Source organism: Eleutherodactylus coqui, chromosome 9, assembly GCF_035609145.1.
Source record: "Eleutherodactylus coqui strain aEleCoq1 chromosome 9, aEleCoq1.hap1, whole genome shotgun sequence".
NCBI lineage: Eukaryota > Metazoa > Chordata > Amphibia > Anura > Eleutherodactylidae > Eleutherodactylus > Eleutherodactylus coqui.
The window spans coordinates 139,704,575-139,726,336 of NC_089845.1; the positions used below are offsets into that span (position 1 = coordinate 139,704,575).

Here is a 21,762-nt window from a genome sequence, read left to right on the forward strand (position 1 = left end):
GCCCCTTCAATGAGAGATATATGCATATATTATGCAGATGGAAATGTCTATATGGACATGCTTATGTCAAATGTCAGCGCCTCTATACGAACGGCCTCTAAGATCAGCATTCATAAGTAAAGTCTTTAACTTTAAAACATGGATACGAAGATTTTGGACTTGGTTTTCTGACAGAGCAATGAAAGCTAACCATGTTCTCTTGGAGAAGCCAGAATGTAGTCACATATTGTATGCTCAAGCTGGGAAACGTCAGCTTCTTGTAGAATTTATTAGCAAGTCTATCAGGAAGTGGATGACTAAATATTCCATCGCCTTGCCGTCCTCCTGTTCCCAGCAGAAGTGTGTTTGTATGTTTCCAAGGAGAAAAATGAACAATTGCCTGCCCTATTGTGCAGCCACATTCCAGAACTCAAAGGCACATTATCTGCCATCGGGGCAGGAGTTACATTAGCACTTTATACCAGATCTACAAAGGCCATGCACAGCCTATACTGTTAGAAGGAAAATATATACATCAAGCTGTCAGCAGTGTAATCACAATTTGTATCAAGCAAGAAAGCAGCATAGAGGATTACGCTATCTGGGGGTGGGCAGTGCGGCTAGAACAATAAAGACATATAGATACATCATGCATCAAATGACAAATAACTCAGCTGGATCTCCAGAAGGAGAATCAGTACTTTCCAAGAAGTGCTGTATAAGCACATAGTCTGCCAGTGTTGCATAGTCCATATTGTAATATAACATGATTATTGGAATGACATTCTTCAACTGTCGGGATCACCTAAGAATATCCGGTAAGGTTGAAGGAAATTTAAAACAATTGCAAAAGTCCAGCAGCTTGCAACACTGATCACCGGTGGTCAGATGCATGATGTCTACAGAGAGGTCCAGAGATCCATATTTCTAGTTGATCGGCTTATACCGAATCTTGGAATAGATATTTGTAACCTATTGACTAATGTGGTTTACAGTAGTCATCTGATGGATTATCCTCCTCGAAATGTACGTAGATAAAGAATTGTATGGTTGTATAAGCTAAGACAGTTGTATGGCATCTGACAATTGTGCAATTGGTGCCTCCTACACCTAGAATCCTGTGTGATGGAGTCATTCAAGTATCCACCATTAACAAAACTTAAAACACTTGCTTATAACATAGTAGCATGGTATGTAAGGCCAAAAAAAGACAAATGTCCTTCCAGTTCAGCCTATTACCCCCAATGTTGATCCAGGGGAAGGAAACAAACTCTGAGGTAGAAGCCAATTTTCCCCATTTAAGGAAAAAAAATTCTTCCTGACTCCAATCTGGCAACACAACTACTATAACTGCTGTGCTGTCTGCAGGGGGTCATACTTTATCAATGAATTGCCTTGCTGTTATTGGTCTTTGGCTTGTGGACTTTTTTTGCATAAGGCCATTGGCCCACTAGTGTATCTTGGGATTGTGTGCTGTCCATGTAATTCCATAGACAGCACATGGCCCCATTATAGCCTATGGCGCTATACATAAGGACAATTTTTCACATGGACCAATGGTTTGTATGAAAAAACCAATGGCGTGTCCTATTCCTGTCCATTTTATGGACAAGAAGTAAGACATGCCAAAGCATATTGATGCACTGTGTCTGTGTGCTGTCCAGTGGGAGTTGCGACCGAGTTTCTTAGACACAACTTACACTTATGTTTAAGATGCTATAACAATATCGTTATATCATCTTAAAGCAAAATGCCCTTGCTTTAAGATGGTATAACCATATTGTTAAAGGCAGGGGTGTAGCTAAAGTCTCATGGGCCTGGGTGCAAAAGTTTATCTTGGGGCCCTCCAACTTCTCTTAACTCCTTAAAGCAGAGGTGTAACTTGAAGCTCCTGGGCCACAATGCAAAACCTGTTACAGGGCCTCAACTATAATGCTTTATTTACAGTACTGAGCTCCATAAATGAAGAAGAGAGTCCTTATGGCCCCCTAAGGCTCCTGGGCCCGGGTGCAATTGCATCCCCTAGAGTTACGCCAGTGGACTTAAAAGGAATGTATGCAATTTTTTTCTTTAGCAAGAACAGTGCCACTCTTGTCCATGGGGTGTGTTTGGTATTGCAGCTTAAGCCCCTTTTACAAAACATGATTATCGTGCAAACGGCTCATTGGATCAAGCGGTTTGCACAATAATTCTGCAGTGTGAACACATGCAGTGAAAGAATGATCAGCCATAAATCACTGATTGGATCTTGCATGCAGATCAAAAAGTCATCGTTGGTCTGCCGCTCCGTGTAAACAGGCCGTCATTCATCTATGAACAATGGCCTGTTTACTGTGAGTGAAGGTGAGCGGGACGGAACGATCTCCGGTCTGCGCTGCTTCTAGTCACTGAGCAATGATCGGTCATGTGTAAAAGCACAGAAACTATCATCTCTGGGACGGCTTTCTCCCATGTAATCTCAATTACTTAAAGTGTTTCTGAGTTTTCAAAAAGTTTCAAAAGCAGCCCTGGTCTTCCCTGCCCACTGCTTTGTGCCCAGTTTGAGCTCTACGAATTCAATTTTTCATGTAGATTTTCCTATTTTTCTGCTCCGCTGCTGTTTTTGCAATCCACTTACAGGTGGGGGGGTCATTCTGCCGAAACTGTACTGGCCAGGACTTTCTCTCCCTGCCTTGCATAGCCCTGTGTAACCAGTGGCAAGGCACCATCTGAATCCCAGCCCCTTCCGTTGCATGTAGTAACTAGCAGTGTCCTCATGCCCCTGATACTAGAGAAGCCAAATACCTAACAATAGGCAGTGGATTGAAAGCTGCTGAAAAGGAGACCCCTAGCTGCAGCCCTAAAACTTGATTTTCAGTGATAAAGCAAGAAAAAGTTTAACCCTTTCCAATCCACTGTCTGATGTCTAAAGACTTTCTGATTAAAGGCTGTACAGCTCAGATGTTGGAAGACGTCCGGCAGAGTATTCTTTCTGTATATTACTGGCATCTCTGTTGTCGGGGGCCTCTCCAGCATGTCACATACCGCAGTACTGGTTCTAGCCAGAAGATGGCACCATTTTATAATGGCAGAAAGAAAAAGCCCCCTAGGAAACCCTGAATCCAAAATTGGATTGCAAAGGGTTAATGCAAGTATATTACAAGATTGATGTCAAATGCCAAAACTGCACGTTTCGGGCCTTGTTCAAATAGACGTTTAAAAAAAAAAAACGTTAACTGATAGAACGAATTTTAGGCATGCAAAGAAAAAAATCACGCCTAAAAAAAATAGGACATTAGCGACGGACCTCAGCGACTGAAATTCCCTGCTGCGCAAAAATAAACGTCTTTTGAGGGAAAAACACAGGAGTGTCCATAGATAAAAGCAGTGTGTCCCCGTGGGGATGAAGGGAATCCCTAGGGAGATGAAGGGAATCCCCGATGGGGATCAATCTCTCTCTCAGCTAACTCCTGCGCAATTGTCACATCCATGTGAATGAGGACTCAGGGTGGCCTCACAGGGGCACACTTGTGGCCCCAAAATCTGCGCCCACAATCGGCAGCAAATAGAACCCATTAACTTTAAAGGGTTCCTTCACACGTATTTTTTTTTTTTTGCTACGCACATTTTGAGTGAAAGCAAGTGTATATGTGCTTACGCCCGTGTGAGGCTGCTCTCATACTTTGAGCCAAACTTGTGCAACTTATATGCTCATGTCAATGAGTCTGAAGTTGTGTGAAAATGTAGTGTCCCTTTAAATTAGGGTGACTTGCAATGTCAGACACAAGCTACAGACAAAATGTGTACTAACTCTGTATACGAGGAAAACTGTAATATACCCCGCACAACATATTGTTTGCATTCTCTGTTATTCACTGTATTTTATTTCCTTCACTAACTGCAAAGAATCCAGAACTGAAAACCGGCAGCAGACGATCAATAATCCCGGGACAAAGAGCGAGCGAAGTCTATGAGAAAGATAAATATTAGAATTGATTTCCGCACGCTGTGTTACAACATGATATCTGCAGCATTACTGCTAATATTGTTTTATCCCTTCTGTGCCCTGACTGCCACATGTTTAATAATCGGAAATGAAGTTGTGAAGATGAAAGGCTTGTATGGAGAAAGTGACCGCATGTCAGAGATCAGGACCATTTGTACCGTTTCTATCAAAGCTGCGGTAATCCTTTGTACAGCAAGTGCTACTATTTATTTGCTCATTTAAAAGTATCAATATGCAATTTGTATTACAGATGGGGCTTCCAGAGCAACGGAAAGTGAATAAAGTAACAGCAAAGTCATATATCCAATTATTAATACATCAATACGTACGTGACTTTACAGCAGCTGCACAAAGTGATATAAATTGTGGGCCGTAAGTACAGCAATTAATCGTCTGTTTATTAAACTAGATACTTTGTTGTAGTTGATTTGTAGAGGTGAAGCAAGCCTGTTTATTGGCAATGCATTTATGTTGAGGAAAACAATACATTCACATCAGTTTTAGGCCCAATGTCCACGGGCGGATTGGATTAGCAGAATCCACGGGCACCCGCTTGGAAGATCCGCAGTTCAAGTCGCTCATAGGGAAGTATGGGCGTCCGCACTTCAATTTACACATGCAAATTTGTTTTCCGGATACCACATGCAGAATACAAATCACAGCATGCTCCATTATAGTGCAGAATCTATCTATCTATCTATCTATCTATCTATCTATCTATCTATCTATCTATCTATCTATCTATCTATCTATCTATCCCATATCTATCTATCTATCTATCTATCTATCTATCTATCTATCTATCTATCTATCTCATATCTATCTATCCATCTCATATCTATCTATCTATCTATCTATCTATCTATCTATCTATCTATCTATCTATCTATCTATCCCATATCTATCTATCTATCTATCTCAATCTATCTATCTATCTATCTATCTCATATCTATCTATCTATCTCTCTATCTATCTAATATCTATCTATCTAATATCTATCTATCTCTCAATCTATCTATCTCAGATTAGATAGATATTAGATAGATAGATAGATATGAGACAGATAGATAGATAGATATGAGATAGATAGATAGATTGAGATAGATAGGAGATCGATATGAGATAGATAGATAGATAGATATGAGACAGATAGATAGATAGATATGAGATAGATAGATAGATTGAGATAGATAGATAGATAGATAGATAGATATGAGATAGATAGATATTAGATAGATAGATAGATTGAGATAGATAGATAGATATTAGATAGATAGATCTCTAATATCTATCTATCTATCCATCTCATCTAGTATCTATCTCATATCTATCTATCTACCTCATATCTATCTATCTATCTATCCATCTCATCTAGTATCTATCTCATATCTATCTATCTACCTCATATCTATCTATCTATCTCATATCTATCTATCTCATATCTATCTATCTATCCCATATCTATCTATCTATCTATGTATCCCACATATATCTATCCTATATATCTATCTATCTTTGTATCTCATATCTCTCTATCTAACTTTTTTATCTATGCACATGGATATTAATAAATATGTGATTTGAGAGCCATAACTGTGTATGAAGAGAACTGATTTAGACATAGAACCATCTCTGTACATGGAGATTCTCGGACTGTGTGTGATAACTTCATACACCTTCCAGCTTGCACAATGGGAAGTCTTTGGTTTGTTAGTACTGACAATACTGTTGCTGGGATTGTATATAAACACACCTGTTCCATCATCAACGTTTTCAACCTCCATCACTTCAGTGTTAATCCTGCCTCGGAAGAGATAGCGGAGCCCATCTGTGGATGCTTTGCTGTTCTTCAAACGTCTTCAAATGAAATAAATGTTACGTTAATTGCTGTGAGAGATAATAGTTCATGCATCTCCATTTAATGCTACCTACGGAGCCATAGAGGTAAGAACAAAGATTTCACTCACAGTTTTCAGCTCTACACTTAAGATTTGAGAACAAGCCTTCTGAATTGAAAATGCACTAAATATGAATATGGAATGTGAACGTTGTATCGTGTTCATTTACATGGCTGGTCATTCTGAGCTTAGTGGTCCAGTGGGCGGTCCTATCAGCGATTGACAGCCTTTCCTCCATCAGTTTGCATACATGAATAGTTGTCAATCAGTGAGAAGATCGCCCAGGAATATGGAGACACTGCTACTTACCATATTGTGGTGGTAAGTGAAATAGGTCATATGTAAAAAAAAATCTAATTTTGTTTATTGCACCCTGGTAGCCAGGGGCGTAACTATAGAGGGTGCAGGGGATGCGGTTGCACCCGGGCCCAGGAGCCTTAGGGGGCCCAGAAGGCCTTTCTTTCCATATAGGGAGGCCAGTACTATGAGTAAAGCATTATAGTTGGGGACCCTGTTACAGGTTTTGCATTGGGCCCAAGAGCTTCAAGTTATGCCTCTGTGCAGCATGGTTTAGGTATGGGTACGGGTACAGATAGAGGGGGGGGGGGGCAGCTCACCTTTTGCATCAGGGCCCCTGAGCCTCTACTTACGCTGGTAGCCAATCTAGTGGACCACACCAACTGCAATATGTCGTATGTCAACAGACCAATAAGAAACCAGCAAATTCCCTTTCTTTCTTTAAGACAACTCAAGATGATGGAGGCAAAATGAAAAAGGGGGTTGTCTCTCCTGTAAAGTGTGATAGATTTGACATACTACCTAATTGCAGTTACCACAATATGCAACCCAGGGATGGATATTCAGATGCTGCCTTTGCAGCTGATTGGAGCAGGGCTATGCAATACAGCATGGGAGGTATGGGAGAGTGACTGGTTTAGGACACAGCCCCCATCTGCAAGTAATTGCAAACAGCAGGGCAGCAGTAACAAAGGGAAATCTACATGGAAAACGGAATTGCCGAAGCTCAAATTAGATGCAAAGGGCAGCAAAGCAGCGGCCAATGAAGACTCGGGTTGCTTTTGAAAATGTTTTAAAAACTTAGATACACTTTAAATGCCCCTTGCAAAGCAGGATATATATTGAATCTTTTTACCCAAAAGCAATTTTTGGCCAACTTTTCTTAATGTAGTTACATTCTAATCTTGCAGAATTGCTACGTTTTTTCACCATCTTGACTTTGTCAGTGTAACTTATATACATAACTGGAGAGAGGAGAGTATATGTAATACTGTTTGACTACAACTGTCAGCAGCTTTACTTGCTATCAATATCTCTCATTTCCCCAAGGAAACACAGGAATGTAGATTATTTATTTAAAGAGAAGTGGAGGGTCGAATGCACAAATGCAAACAATTTACATAACTCTCGAGACTTCCACACGACTTCCTTAATGGCACAGTCTTCGGAGTACTATATTTGGAATTGTAGATGCAACCAGCTAACTACATCTAATTAATTAGAAACGGTTCTGAGGCATCATCTCATTCATGGTTTTAGAACTATTTAATGGTTTAAATGAAAATTTTTTAAAAATCTTTACCCAATATTCTTGGTGCATTGTCCATTCTGTTTGAAGGTTTTATCCACTTTTGTGCAATCTTAAAGCATACACTAGCTGGTTCCTCTATGCCCCGTGCAACATCTACCATGCAACAGCTCTTTGGAGAATAACATTTTGTCCATAGTCAACATGGAGACTTTTGAAGCTCGGGATGTCTTATCATGAAAACCCCTTCTCTAAATACAGATGGGTATGGGTCCAGCCGCTAAAACACTCAGTAGTTATTGCCACTGGAAGTTGCTGGCAGTCACCTACCCAGTTTCCCTGAAAATAAGACATCCCCTGAAAATAAGACATATCATGATTTTCCAGATTTTCCAGAATTTTTGAGGATGCTTGAAAGCCCTACTCCAAAATTAAGCCCTGCTAACAGTTAATTAAAAAATTCAATTTAAATAGTGTCCAGGCAGCTATACATGTAAAAAAGTTTAACCTTTTTGAACAAAAATTAATATAAGATACTGTCTTATTTTCAGGGAAACACAGTATTTCCTGCAGGGAATTTGCAGTATAAACTCCAATCCAGCCCAGTCCTCCTGAGCTGGGACATTCTTTATAGTAACTTTCCACTTTGGCTCAAGGAGAGGGACACAAGGGATGGAAAATCTTCTATGACATCCTTACTATGAACTAGTTTTGTCCTGATGGGACAACCTCTCTAATTGTTTACAATGTTAGCAGTATATGATGCATAGAATTATATCCTCAAGCAGTAATTTCTTTATTTTGAATGGAACAGGTGTAAACTGGATTGAGGTCATTCTTGGTAAACTACTGGTAATCTAAGAAATAGTAGGTTATTATTTGGGATTTTCATGTACAGCATTAATATTTACACCGACATGTACTGTAGCTATGCACTTAATATTCCCTTTAATATCTATCACAAGAAAATGGTAGCAGACCACCCAATCGCAATAAAACAGTCACCCCAGTGAAGTTTTTCTTCATTAATTATGTAACGAGCCTCCCAGTATATATATAAGCCGGATAGTATTGCCTTGTTTAGGAATTCCTTTTTATCTGAAACTTCCTGAAGTTCCCCTTAGGTGAGTAATGTGATCTCATTTTGACTGGCTGAAAGTTACTTAGGTTTATGCATCTTCAAATTAGTCAGTGTTAGGTTGTGGTTCTGGGACCTTTAGTACTATGGGTTTCCAAGAGCATATTTTCACAGGTGTGGGATAATTGTGCTGGCTCGGTGTGGTGTTCTCCAGCCGGCCAATCACCTCTGGTCTGCTGCACTTAAAGGGGTTGTCCCGAGGCAGCAAGTGGGTCTGTACACTTCTGCATGGCCATAATAATGCACTTTGTAATGTACATTGTGCATTAATTATGAGCCATGCAGAAGTTATAAAAAGTTTTATACTTACCTGCTCCGTTGCTGGCGTCCTCGTCTCCATGGTGCCGACTAATTTTCGCCCTCCGATGGCCAAATTAGCCGCGCTTGCGCAGTCCGGGTCTTCTGCAGTCTTCTATGGGGCTCCGTGTAGCTCCGTGTAGCTCCGCCCCGTCACGTGCCGATTCCAGCCAATCAGGAGGCTGGAATCGGCAGTGGACCGCACAGAAGAGCTGCGGTCCACGGAGGAAGAGGCCATCTTCAGCGGTGAGTAGAGAAGTCACCGGAGCGCGGGGATTCAGGTAAGCGCTCCGGTGAGCTTTCTTTACCTCCCTGCATCGGGGTTGTCTCGCGCCGAACGGGGGGGGGGTTGAAAAAAAAAAAAACCCGTTTCGGCGCGGGACAACCCCTTTAAATACCAGCCTCATTGCCCCTTGTGTTTGCTTTCATGCTTGGTGTTCTGTGGGGGTGAGATGCTAGAAGTCCTGTGTGTCTGTGCATGTCGTGTGAACAGTCCTGTGCTGCTTGAGTCATTTACCATCTAGGATGAGTTAGGTCCTTAGGTTCCAGTGTGGGGCCATGCCTATCGGGACGATCACCTTACATGCGGGCAGGATTCATGGGTGTTAATTGTCTCGTTAGAGTAGGGATCCCTGAGACAACCTGGACCTTTGAAGTGGGCTTGCAGGCTTAAGTGACTTAGCCAATCCACGAACCAATACCTCATACCTCTATCTGTTTATGTGTGCGGGATGCTTGGTGAGTGTTTTGGGTAATTTGTCAGTCGCTGCTTTATGTCTGTATTCTGTCCTATGTCTAATCCACTAGTCAGCTGGTTGTTGGATGCACAGTTCTTGTTTGTCTTACCCGTACCTTGGTCGGCGGATGCCCGAGACTTATTGCATTCCCTACGTGTCCGTTGGTAGGTGGATGCTAGGGCCTTGTTTGTCTGGCTGTGCTTGTGCCTAGCCACTCGTAAACCAAGCTGACACATCCGTCCTGACTGCATTAGTACTATCCGATCCCAAAGTCCTGTTGGCAGTCCAGGATGGACGTAACATAATCATTGGCCAAATAAAATTGCATTAGACGCAGTTTGTTTCCTGTTCTTTGGTGACTGTCTTGTGTTTGTTCAGTCCATGTTTTGTCTGTCCGTAAGTCCTGTTCGCAGTTTACCTGTTGTTTCAGTATTTCCTGCGCAGGCAGCTTGCTCAGAGCTCTGGTGTGTCTAGCTTCTGTATTCCGGCTTGTTCTCTGTTGTATCTGTTTGTCTGGTATTCTGTTGTTCTTATCTTTTAGTTATTTTCAGTTACTGTTTGTTCCTTAGTTGTCTGTACTCTGGTTCCCCTCAGACCACCGACCTGTGCTCATGGAAGAAGTAGGGTCGTCCCTTTCAGGGCAGGTGCTTCTCTGCGCTGTGGGTTCAGTCTGAGGGGTTCAGAGTGCCCCGCTCTTTTCATTCCCTCTCATTTTCTGTTCATCCTGTGTCTAGCCACATGTCAAGCTTACATGTCCGTTCTGGCTGCCTCTGTACCGAGTGACCTCAGGTTTCCGTGGGCAGTCCAGGTCAGACGTAACAGTCAGTATTTCAGTCAGCATAATTCCTGTGTGATGGACCCTACCACACCAGCTCTTTAGAGCGAGCCACAGAAACTTCTTTCACATTTACTAATGATGATCGGAGGCTCCTGTCACACTGTTATAATGAAAGAGATCACAGCTCATACTCCTGACTATATAATCATGGTCTGTAGTTACTTTAGGTGAATACAGAAGGTAATGATAATTACAGTGTCCTCTCAGCAGGCAGAGATGGTACGGGCTCTAGCTGATCATGTGATGCTGTGCTGTTGCATCATGGGATTGAAAGTACAGAGTAGTGAAAGAAAATTGAATGAAAAAGAATAAAGCATGGACAAGCCTCAAGATGGTGCCTAATAGACATCAGAGGCTTTGCCACATGGAAGTAACTGCAAAGTGCATAGGAGATGTCCAGAGTGTGATAGGCAATCAGCTGGAGTGTTCCTTTAAATTAGGTAACAGTGTTGCAAAGGGGGTTTCCAGGGGGTTGGGCAACTTTCTGATGTTATTCCCTGCTTGCGATCTGTCTTCCATGCGGACAATAAGCTGTCCTTAAATGTACATCCACGTGGAAAATCACATGCATAAACAACCATGCGCAGGTCTTCCACTGGATATCTGCTCACACCTAAGAATGTACTATGTTCTACTAGTTTCTATAAATGTTACAAGATTTAAATCCCAGCGCTTTGCCCTTTCACTTTCGGACGCAGCCAACAGCGGGATTTCGCATACCTCATCATTGCTAAGGTGCACTAAACATCCCAAATAGAACAGATCCCGCTTGAAAATCGCCGCACTAGAAAGTGCCACAATCAAGCAGCTGATTGAGAGGCTCCATTGAAAACAATGGGAGCATTAGGGTTTAGTCACACGGGCGCATCGGCGCCAGTGTTACTGCAGGAAGAAGACGGCCGTACTTCCAGACGGACGTCTATTTGCAGCGCCCGGAGAAAGAACATGTGACCGGCTTCATTGTTGGTCAGGTGTTCTTTCTTCGGCGCTGTGGGGAGTCGTCCGTCTTGAAGTACGGCCGTCTTCTTCCTGCAGTAAGGGCTCAATCACACGGGCGCATCGGCGCTCATGTACGGGTGCCGATGCGCCCGTGTGACTAAGCCCTTATACTGCTGAAAATGCCGCGCTAATCATGGGAAAAAATGGCTGTGTGAGGCAGGCCTTATGCAATCTGTCAAATGAACTCCATAATTAAAGAAACAATCCAAAGAACTGATACACAAGGGTTTACTTAGTGCAGAGCCTTGTGGGAAGGGGAAAGGCAGGCGCTGCATGCCAGACATCATGCATGTCTGGAGTTAAACCTAGTACCTCCTTCATGGACCAGGAATAACCCGAATATCAGTTTTACCTTTTCTTTAGCAGGTGTAACGTGTGCTGCTGGGATCTGTAGTTCTAAGCTTCCTAGCAGCACAGCCCTCACAGGGTTAATCAATTAACCCTGTGAGGGCAGTGCTGCTAGGAAGCTTAGAACTACAGATCCCAGCAGCACACGTAACAGCAGGTCTATGTGCTCCTTAACTTTGTTGTACTGTTTTTTGTTTAAAAGGGATGACATTGATAAAAACTTTCAAAACTGTTCATCTACATTAGCAAATGCATAATAAACTACAAAAACAGAGTTAAAGGTGCATTTAATGCCATACAAAATGTATATTAAACGTTTGGATCTGCTCAGCCTTTCATGCTGTTTGCTAAGACTTACCGATGTTTCCTCTTGCAGTACACTAAAAGGTTATCAAAGAGAAAGAAAATCCGCTCCTGGATATTCCCAGAGGAGATTTTTAAAAGGACTCCCTGCATCAGCATTTCAGTGCAAGTATCTGTGATGCTGGACCCCTAACAAAGCAGACAAAAAGAGAGAAAACATATCAGCCGCTGAATAGAAACACCATTGTTGTATCAGAAAAATTGTATTTTTATCGAAGTAATCAGCAGAACTAAACAGAAAAATAAAAGCTTTCATAGGCAGCGGCGCTCTCAGAATGCCGCTCATTACTTCGTTATCTTTTTGCATACTCAAAAGCAGCTGACAATGCTTGATTTGAATAATAAAAGCTGCAATGATAATAATAATATAATACAAAACAATAGCTAATAAAGGGTAACAACATGGAACAAATAGAGTATGGTCCCGGGGTTACTATGTAAAAATTAGCATAATCGCAGAAATTAATTTCATCCATTCCGACCATAATCCTTTTGTATTATTTTTTTTTTATATATGGGATGTCACTTTCATGCAAAAAGAGAAAATAGCTGATGGTATTACTCCAGAAATGTAAAGGTGTTGCTTGTTTCAGACAATCTGTTTTCCTTAAGGCTATTTCAGGCGACCGTATATTGGCCGGGTATTCACGCCGGCCGATATACGGCGTCTCTCTCTGCAGGGGGAGGAGGCTGGAAGAGCCGGGAGCAGTGCTCTGAGCTCCTGCCTCCTCTCCACCCCATCTCCGCCCATCTCCACTATTTGCAATGAGGAGATGTGGGACAGGGGCGGAGCTAAGTGTCGGGTACCCTGATGATAAGCTGGTCTCAGGTAGTACTGAGCGAACAAAAACAGTTGAACCTTATTTCAGGTTGAAGTTTGCTAAAAGTTCGGTTCAACGCTAAACAAAACATTGGGTGATTCCCCTTGGCCAAACCAACTAAAATTCCTCCTTTGTCTTCAATGTGGTTCAGTGGTTAGCAGTTGGGTCCACATTTAAAAAACGGACTACATACTTATAGCATATAACATAGTAACATAGTATGTTAGGCTGAAGAGAGACAATATCGATCTAGTTCAGCCTGTTTCCACCCCCCTTGTTGATCCAGAGGAAGGGGAAAAAAAACTGCAAAGAGGCAGCCTGGATGAACATTCGAAATTTCCTACCAGATTCCCAGACCCGGATCAATATGGATCCATATTATTCTATTTGGCAACACGCACTAGCAAGTTTTTTTAACACAAAAATGTACTGTATGAACTGAAAAAAATGCGTGAAATTTTTGCATGGACCATTCTGATCTGTTTTACGGATGAGACTCACACATTAACCCTTTCCAATCCACTGTCTGACGTCTAAAGACATTCTGATTGACGGCTGTACAGCTCTGATGTCGGAAGACGTCCGGCAGGGTATTCTTACTAAATTACTGGCCGCTCGGTTGTCGGGGGCCTCTCCAGCATGTCCCATTCTGCAGTACTGGCTCTAGCCAGCAGATGGCACCATTGTATAATGGCAGAAAGAGAAAACTGCCTAGTAAACCCTGAATCCAAAATTGGACTGCAAAGGGTTAAAGCCAATAGGGATAGAGTAAAAAAACTGGACAGCACTACGAGCTGTTCATTAAAAAAAAAAAAAAGATGCAGAAAAATAGAACTGGGCTTGTCTCAAGTTTTTTTTTTGTGGACATAAAAAACGGATGGCATACTAAATTTAAAAAAAAACAGATACACAGAGCGAATACGGACCAAATACAGAAGCCACACGGAGCTGAACAGAGATGTCAAAATTTCCGCTTTTTGCAGACATTAAAATGGATGATTTTTATAATGCAAGTGTGCGACTAGCCTAATGCTGCAGAAAGGTATATTTCACCATAAGCAGGTAGGATATCTCATGGACTGTCATGGAGCTGTGGGTCAGCCCTCTGGGACCATTCTGGAAAGGGAAGGTCAGATTTCAGCAGATGGTCACTTATTGCCAGGATGCTTAAGCTCATAGGCCAGCTCGGCTTATTGTTAGCAAGGGCAATTTAAGCCAGGCTTTGATCCTCACTGAGTCTAAACATCAGGTCTATTCCTTGTAGAGCCATGCCCCCTGTTAAACGCTTCCTTCTGGTAGGAAATCACTTTGTTTCTTCATACCACTTTCTGAAGCACAACTGATAACAGATGTTTACTGAATGGAGCCTAATGGGATACAATGGTGAGGGGTCATTCAGTAAATGGTCTCAAAGATGATTGCACTCATATGTGTGACATGAAAGGTCCAGGAATTGCATCATGCAAACATAGAAATTAATAATAAGTAGACCAATTCCGAGTGAGGACCGATGTGCAGTCTGCTTCATGCTGCTACAATGTGAATGGCACTTGTATTTAGTCCCTTTTTTGTTTATTTAAAGTTATTACATTTATTTACTTATTCAACGCACAATGGGGCAGATAAGACCGCCTGTCCACAGCATTGCGTTTTACCGCAGCGGATTTTCGCCGCCGAATGAGAACACTAAAGTTAAAGTGATTTTCCGCAATGAACCTATCATTATGATAGGCTCATCGCCGAAAATCGTGGTATTTTTAATCGAGGAGGATTTCCGCTCATGTACAACAGGCTGCGCTTTCCATAGTTATCCTATGGAAAGTGTTTCATGTGTTACCCACAGGCAGCATAAGAGTTTGCACAATCTAGAGGCTCAGTTATAGCAAATGTGAACCGATATGCTGCAGGATACCATACAGAACGTGTATGCCTCCATGCCCATCCATATCACATCTTACATCTAAGCTATTGGCAGTACAACAGGATACTAGAGCCTCCATGCCTGCCCTGTATTACACATGGAATCCCAGCTATGGGCAGTACAACAGGGTACTAGAGCCTACATGCCCACCCATATGACATCTTATGTCCAAGCTAGAGGTGGAACAACTAGGTACTAGAGCCTCCATGCACACCCATATCACATCTTGTATCCAAGCTAGAGGTGGTACAACAGGGTACTAGAGCCTTCATGCCCACCCATATCACATCTTGTATCCAAGCTAGAGGTGGAACAACTAGGTACTAGAGCCTCCATGCCCACCCATATCACATCTTGTATCCAAGCTAGAGGCGGTACAACAGGGTACTAGAGCCTTCATGCCCACCCATATCACATCTTGTATCCAAGCTAGAGGTGGTACAACTGGGTACTAGAGCCTCCATGCCCACCCATATCACATCTTGTATCCAAGCTAGAGGCAGTACAACAGGGTACTAGAGCCTACATGCCCACCCATATGACATCCTGTATCCAAGCTAGAGGTGGTACAACAGGGTACTAGAGCCTCCATGCCCACCCATATCACATCTTGTATCCAAGCTAGAGGTGGTACAACTGTGTACTAGAGCCTCCATGCCCACCCATATCACATCTTGTATCCAAGCTAGAGGTGGTACAACTGTGTACTAGAGCCTCCATGCCCTCTGTATCACATCTTGTACCCAAGCTAGAGGTGGTACAACTGTGTACTAGAGCCTCCATGCCCGCCCATATCACATCTTGTATCCAAGCTATTGGCGGTCAGTTTTTCCGCAATGAATTATAAATTATTATAATCACTTACTTATAGCAATGTTACATTCACACATATAAAATTTAATTCGATTCCGACAACTCCCTCTAGGTGCTGGATTTTTTTTACATTATGGATGGCTTCACATGAGCGTGTTTTTGTGCTGTAGCTCTGAGCTATCAGCAGCCGGGGATTTAAAATTCCCACCTGCTGGTAGCTCTGATTGTGATTGGCTGAGCACTTCAGCCAATCACAATCAGAGCTAGCAGCAGGCGGTGATTTAAAATCCCCGGCTGCTGATAGCTCAGAGGTACAGAGCCGGGGACAGCGGCAGAAGTCGACGCTGAGCCCCGGCAGCCGTCAATGGATTTCAGGGAAGGGCTTCATAAGCCCTTCCATGACAATCCATTTAAAACAGTGTAAAAAAAACCAAAACAAAAAATGCATACTCACCTGCCTTCAGCTGCCAGGGCTCAGCCGCGACTTCTGGCGCTGTCCCCGGCTCTGTAGTTCTGAGCTATCAGCACCTGGGGATTTAAAATCCCCGCCTGCTGGTAGCTCTGATTGTGATTGGCTAAGCGCTTCAGTGTTCGTGTGAAGCCCTCCAAAGTGTATTTTTTGGGAAGGAGAGGCAGAATATACGTCTGAGGTGGCTTTTGCCCCTGATGTTTTAATACATTAGCAACACTGCTGACTGCCAATGCTGGATCAATGGTTCACCTAATGTGGTTTTCCTAAAGAAAAAAATTCTTATGGGGAGGAAATTGTGTGTAATTAAAAAAAAAGCAATACTCACCTTCTAAAAGCCCCCCATCCTGCACAGCCACCCTGTCCTGGGATCTCCTCCAAGATCATGTGCCTGGGCAGGAAACCAAGTCATCCTGCACAGACATGCTCAGCGCACTACCGTGGGTAATTGAAGGCCTGCAGTTTTCAGAAGATGTTTCAGAACTTGGGGCCCCACATTTATTTTTGCTCAGGGCCACACTTTGTCTAAAACCGGGGCTGATGACTTTAAAGAGTCAGATGCTGGTAATGCTATCAACGTGTGACTCACCTCCCATCCCTCTATATGGCTTTGCCATTCCTCCAGCACTTCTAATTTTTCCATCTGCCTCTTGGCCTCATTAATGTTGGAGCACACAGCTTTCATTACCTGTAGAGCCTCCGCTACAGACATGTAATCACTGTGTCTCTTTGGAGTCCTCTTCAGTAACTCCTGTTGGGAAATTAAAAAGAATATTACATCTTCTACATTTGTAGCTGCTCCTTTAACTGCATAATAATCTTGTACTCCGGAATTCCCATTCCCAATTGAATAACTAGCGTAAGATTGGAAAATGTCCTGCAATATATACGATATATATCATATATAATATGACATACAACATTAAATTATTCAGCAAAGAAACTCTCCTAACCCCTCCAACTACCGTATCTTCATACCCAGACTATCGTATGACAGACTGTAGATTTTATTCTATGTGTTTCATGTATGGTTGAAAATTCTTTAATCCAACAGCAACAAGGAAAGATAAGCCTTGGATTATCAGATATGTGATACTGTAAAATACCTAGGTGGATGAGTCAAAATGAGATGTTGAAGGGATTTTCTGAGCAAAACCTATTGAAACCTCATTAAAAGCTGAATACTGTGCACACTAAGGGCTCAGTCACATGGACGTTTTTCTGCGCAATTTGCGGATCGCAAAACGGATGCACATCCGCAAATCGCGTGACCGGGGCCGACGATTCGCTGAAAAATCTGCACCTAGCAGCGTTTTCAGCGAAAGGGCCGAGCGCTGCCCGCTATGCTCTGCCACAGCTGTGGCAGAGGAGAACGATGTTTGCCCATTAAATAGAATGGAGCCGGCAATACAGCCGGCTCCATTGAAAGCAATGAGCTGCCGGCAAGCGCTGTACGAATTTTCGGGGAAGGGCTTAAAATATAAGCTCTTCCCTGAAAACCATCCTGAAAATGTGTTAAAAAATAAATAAAAATGCATACTCACCCTTTTCCTGCAGCCGGAGATCAGCCACGTCCGGCCAGCAGTTCTCCTGAACTGCTCTGTGTAGTATTCAGCAGGTGGGGATTTAAAATCCCCGCCTGCTGAATGAGCTGCCTCTGATTGGTCACAGCCCTCAGCCAATCAGAGGCAGCTCTCTCTCACCCATTCATGAGGCAGCTCTCAGCTGTCATTCAATATATATATATATATATATATATATATATATATATATATATATATATCATAGAGACATGTAAAATAATGCATGATTACTTCTAGAACCTCCACCTTTTTAGGGAATGGAAATTGCCTGACCCCTGCAGGCACCAGCTATAGGTGCTGCACATCCAAGCATGACTGACTGCACGGGTGCTCATGCATGTGCCCGGCTCTCCTCATTGGAGTCTATGGCCATTTATAAAATAGCAGATTAAGATTGTCCTTTCATCCTCTACCTGAATCTGGATGCCGGCTGATCGAACCTCCCCTTTATCAGACATTTATAGCATATCCTGTTGATTTGCCATAACTGTCTACGGTAAGAAAAGTCTGAAAGCATTTATTCTTGGGGCTAGGGCTATATGGCGACTGGATCTGAGCTGTGCTTGGCATTGATGAGTCGGCACCACAATGGTCACCGCTAGATGGTAACTCTTTGTGCCAAGTTCTGCTCTGCATAATACAAAACTTGTTAAAAGAAGGGAAGTGATTGCATGAAAGAGATTTAAATATAGTCAGCCGCATGCTTCAGGCGTCTACTAGCATCCCCTAGCAACAATGCCTACTTACTCTCAAAAGAAGTGGATACTTGCATATTCTCTGTATTGGTGCAACTAAGTATCCTTCCAGTGGGACATCTGTGTTTTTCCGTCCACCGAGAAGCATGCAGTTCTGAAAGCACAAACACATTTTGGTTTTCAGGCAAATCTTCATTTTTTCCATGCTGTGATATTAAACCGTGGGTGTCTGCAATGTGTGCTTGCAGGATGCTTTCATGTTTATATGTGGTTTACTGGTCAAATAGCAACTATTTGCTAACAAATGCTAAAAGGAATGTGTTTATTATCTACAAGTTTACTAAACGTGCATATTTGTAAACACAAGATACAATTATAGCAAATTCAAATCGGTTCTGCAGTGAATGTATAAGTATATATAACCACATTGAAGAGTTATTGCAGTTTGTACCCAATAGATTTCATTGCAATCCCATACAATCTTACGGAAGAGACCTGTAGCACCAGGCATGCTAGGACTAGTGAGAGGGGGGACCTCTATGGATAGTGACATTGTAATTAGTAGTTGTCAAGGAAATCTAGCATGAGTATTTAAGGGTTATAAACTACTGACAATCTATTTAGCAGATCAGCGAGGGTCCATCGGCTGGGACTTCCAATGATCAGCTGTTCGCCAAGCCAATGCGCTCATACACTGAGTACTGTTGTATCTTGTCTCCACCGGATGTATGGGTGGAGACAAGGGTGTGCTGGCCACAGTGACAGGGAACGCCTATGTAACACCCACCAGCAAACGGCTCTGACGGTCACACAGAGAACAGGGGCAGCAGCACAGAAGCAGATCGGCCAGCGCTGGTGAGGTATCTGGGGAGACTAACAGTGGGGACCGAGCCAGCGGCGGAGCAGTGAGGGGAGAATGCAAAGCCCCGGGGAGAGTCTGACACGTGACAGCAGCGAAGCCTGACAGTGCCAGACATATTGCAGCACCAGACCTGGGAGCTTACATAGCCGCTGAGCGAAGGGCCGCTAGGCGCCGATATCAACAGCAGGGACACCGGAGCACACAAGCAGAACGGGCAGTGCTGATGTTAGCTGCCAAGACTGACAGTGGGCACCGGACAGTGGCGGAGCAGTGATGGGCGAAGGCAGAGCGGCAGGGACTGTGTGACAGGTGAGAGCAGTGGAGCCTGACGCTGGGAGTTTGCATAGCCAGTGAGTGCCCCTGATAGTAGCAGGGACACCGGAGCTGGGAGCTGACATGTCAGTCAGTGCAGTGCCAGGGGGATACGGGACAGCTAATCAACAGTTGGGGGCATATACTCTGCCTCCACCCATTCTCCTGGCCAACCATTCAAGTTGTGGGCGTTGTTTATGGGCTTACTGTTTGTCTCCACCCATTCTTGTGGTGGAGACAAGATACAACAGTACCCATGCACTGAGCAGATGTATGCAAGAAGCAGATAGCTCCGTTCCCACTGCAGTGGACAGTACTAGTATTTCAGACAATGGAGTAAATGAGAACTTTGCCTGTAATAACAAGCCTGGCCACTATTGTGGGAATCGAGCTGTTTGCTTACTGCAGAAAACTGCTGAGTGCACAAGTGTAAATAGCTCATTGAAGGGGTTCAGGCAATAGATCCCCACCAATATATGAAAATAAAGCAGGGTGAACATATAGATAGCCACATACTGCAAAACCCACAGCAATGTACCCTACAATGCAAGTAAATTGGGTTTTAAGAACTTTTGAACATTGATCCAGACATTATTCTGACTGCTATTATGACGTCAGGAAGAAATTTTTCCCTTCAAATGGGCTAAATTGGCTTCTGTCTCATTGGGGTTTTTTATGCCTTCCTCTGGATCAACAGGAGGGGTGGAAACAGGCTGAGCTAGATGATCATTGTCTTTTTTCAGCCTTACATACTGTTACATACCCCATTAACACATGGTGGAAAAATCCACCTTTAGGACTGCTTCACACAGGCGTATGCGCAATTGCGCAAGCTTCAGCGCAATATATTTGCTCTATGAATGATGTATATTTGCATGTGTGTGCGCATTGTACTCTATTTTTGTGCACGGGACACTACCCCTCCCCAATTTAAATGGCTATTCATCCTAATCAAACCCAGATGTGTTCTTTTTTTGACAGAATTGGACAGCGGATTACGCATTTTCATGCGCAATGATTTCTATGGGGACCCTCGATGCACAAAGATAAAGCAGGTGTGTGTGTTAATATATGCATGGCTGAATAGATGCACCCTATGGGTTCTTCACATGGGCGTATGGGTTTTCCCACATGCCCCGGCACAACGTATTTGTGCTACGAACAAAGCTTTTTTACGGGCCTATCGACATGTACATTTGTGAGTCCTCTTAGCATGTGGTGTGATGCTTCCACTGGCCCCATTGAAAACAATGGGCGATGCGAGGAAACGCCCACAGATAGAACATACCGCAATTTGTTTCCTGCATCACAACATGGTGCGATGCAGGGGGGGGGGGGGGGGGAATCGCTCATATATCTTAGATCTCATTTAAAAAAATTGGGCTCATATTAGTGCGAGATTTGTGCGTCTCGCAGCGCATACATCTAGCACAAATTTCTCCTTATAAATGTAGCAAAATAGTCCAATAGTGCCATAATGTTTCTTGAGTCTTTTACAGAAAGAGTATCACATGACTAATCGATGGATATAGTAATCACTGAGGCCTATATAGAAGAACATACTCGAGGCTCCTGGGTCCTAATGGAGAAAAGTAATCCATTTAGGTCTAACATTTCCCGATGATGAACAGACATGCTGTAGACCTAGGAGCTGGGAACCAAGATATATGGCCACTATCAAGGCGAAGCAGTGATTTGCATAGTGCAATAACTCACTTATAGCATTGCTATGCATCAAATGCAGCCAGATGTTTTATTTGTTGCAGTCCAAATAAATGTATTTGCGCTAGACAGTTGTCATTTCCAGCATTTAGTCATTGCACACTGATCTGTATAGATGTATACACTTTAATTTAAAGCATATGTCCATATTTGCAATACAGTTTTAATTCTTCTAATGCATATTAAATAAAAGGTGAAGCAACTTTGCAAACAGTCCTGATAGGGGTCATAGCTAGAATAGGCTGGTGGGACATGCCCCCTGTATGCTAGGTCCCAATGGGGCCCCAACATGCCACTCTGCCTTGGTTTGGGTATTTAGTTTTAGGGCTAGGGCACAAACGAAATATTCATCTTTGGTAAAGGAGACCATAGCTATAACTTTGGTCCTTCTTTACAATATCCTGTTGTTTTGCTTATATAGCCGACATGCAGACT

At 43.0% G+C, this 21,762-nt stretch overlaps 1 protein-coding gene across 1 annotated transcript in view; it reads right to left on the reverse strand.

The window, feature by feature from the left end:
* The window catches only part of PREX2 (phosphatidylinositol-3,4,5-trisphosphate dependent Rac exchange factor 2), a 320,125-nt gene that overhangs the window by 200,615 nt on the left and 97,748 nt on the right, over nt 1–21,762 (reverse strand). Inside the window, exons 5-8 of the mRNA XM_066578561.1 lie at nt 18,484–18,585; nt 16,743–16,904; nt 12,125–12,258; nt 5,719–5,822 (exon numbers count right to left, since the gene is read on the reverse strand). Of these exons, the coding sequence (XP_066434658.1) occupies nt 5,719–5,822; nt 12,125–12,258; nt 16,743–16,904; nt 18,484–18,585 (502 nt within the window). The remainder of the gene's footprint in view (nt 1–5,718; nt 5,823–12,124; nt 12,259–16,742; nt 16,905–18,483; nt 18,586–21,762) is intronic.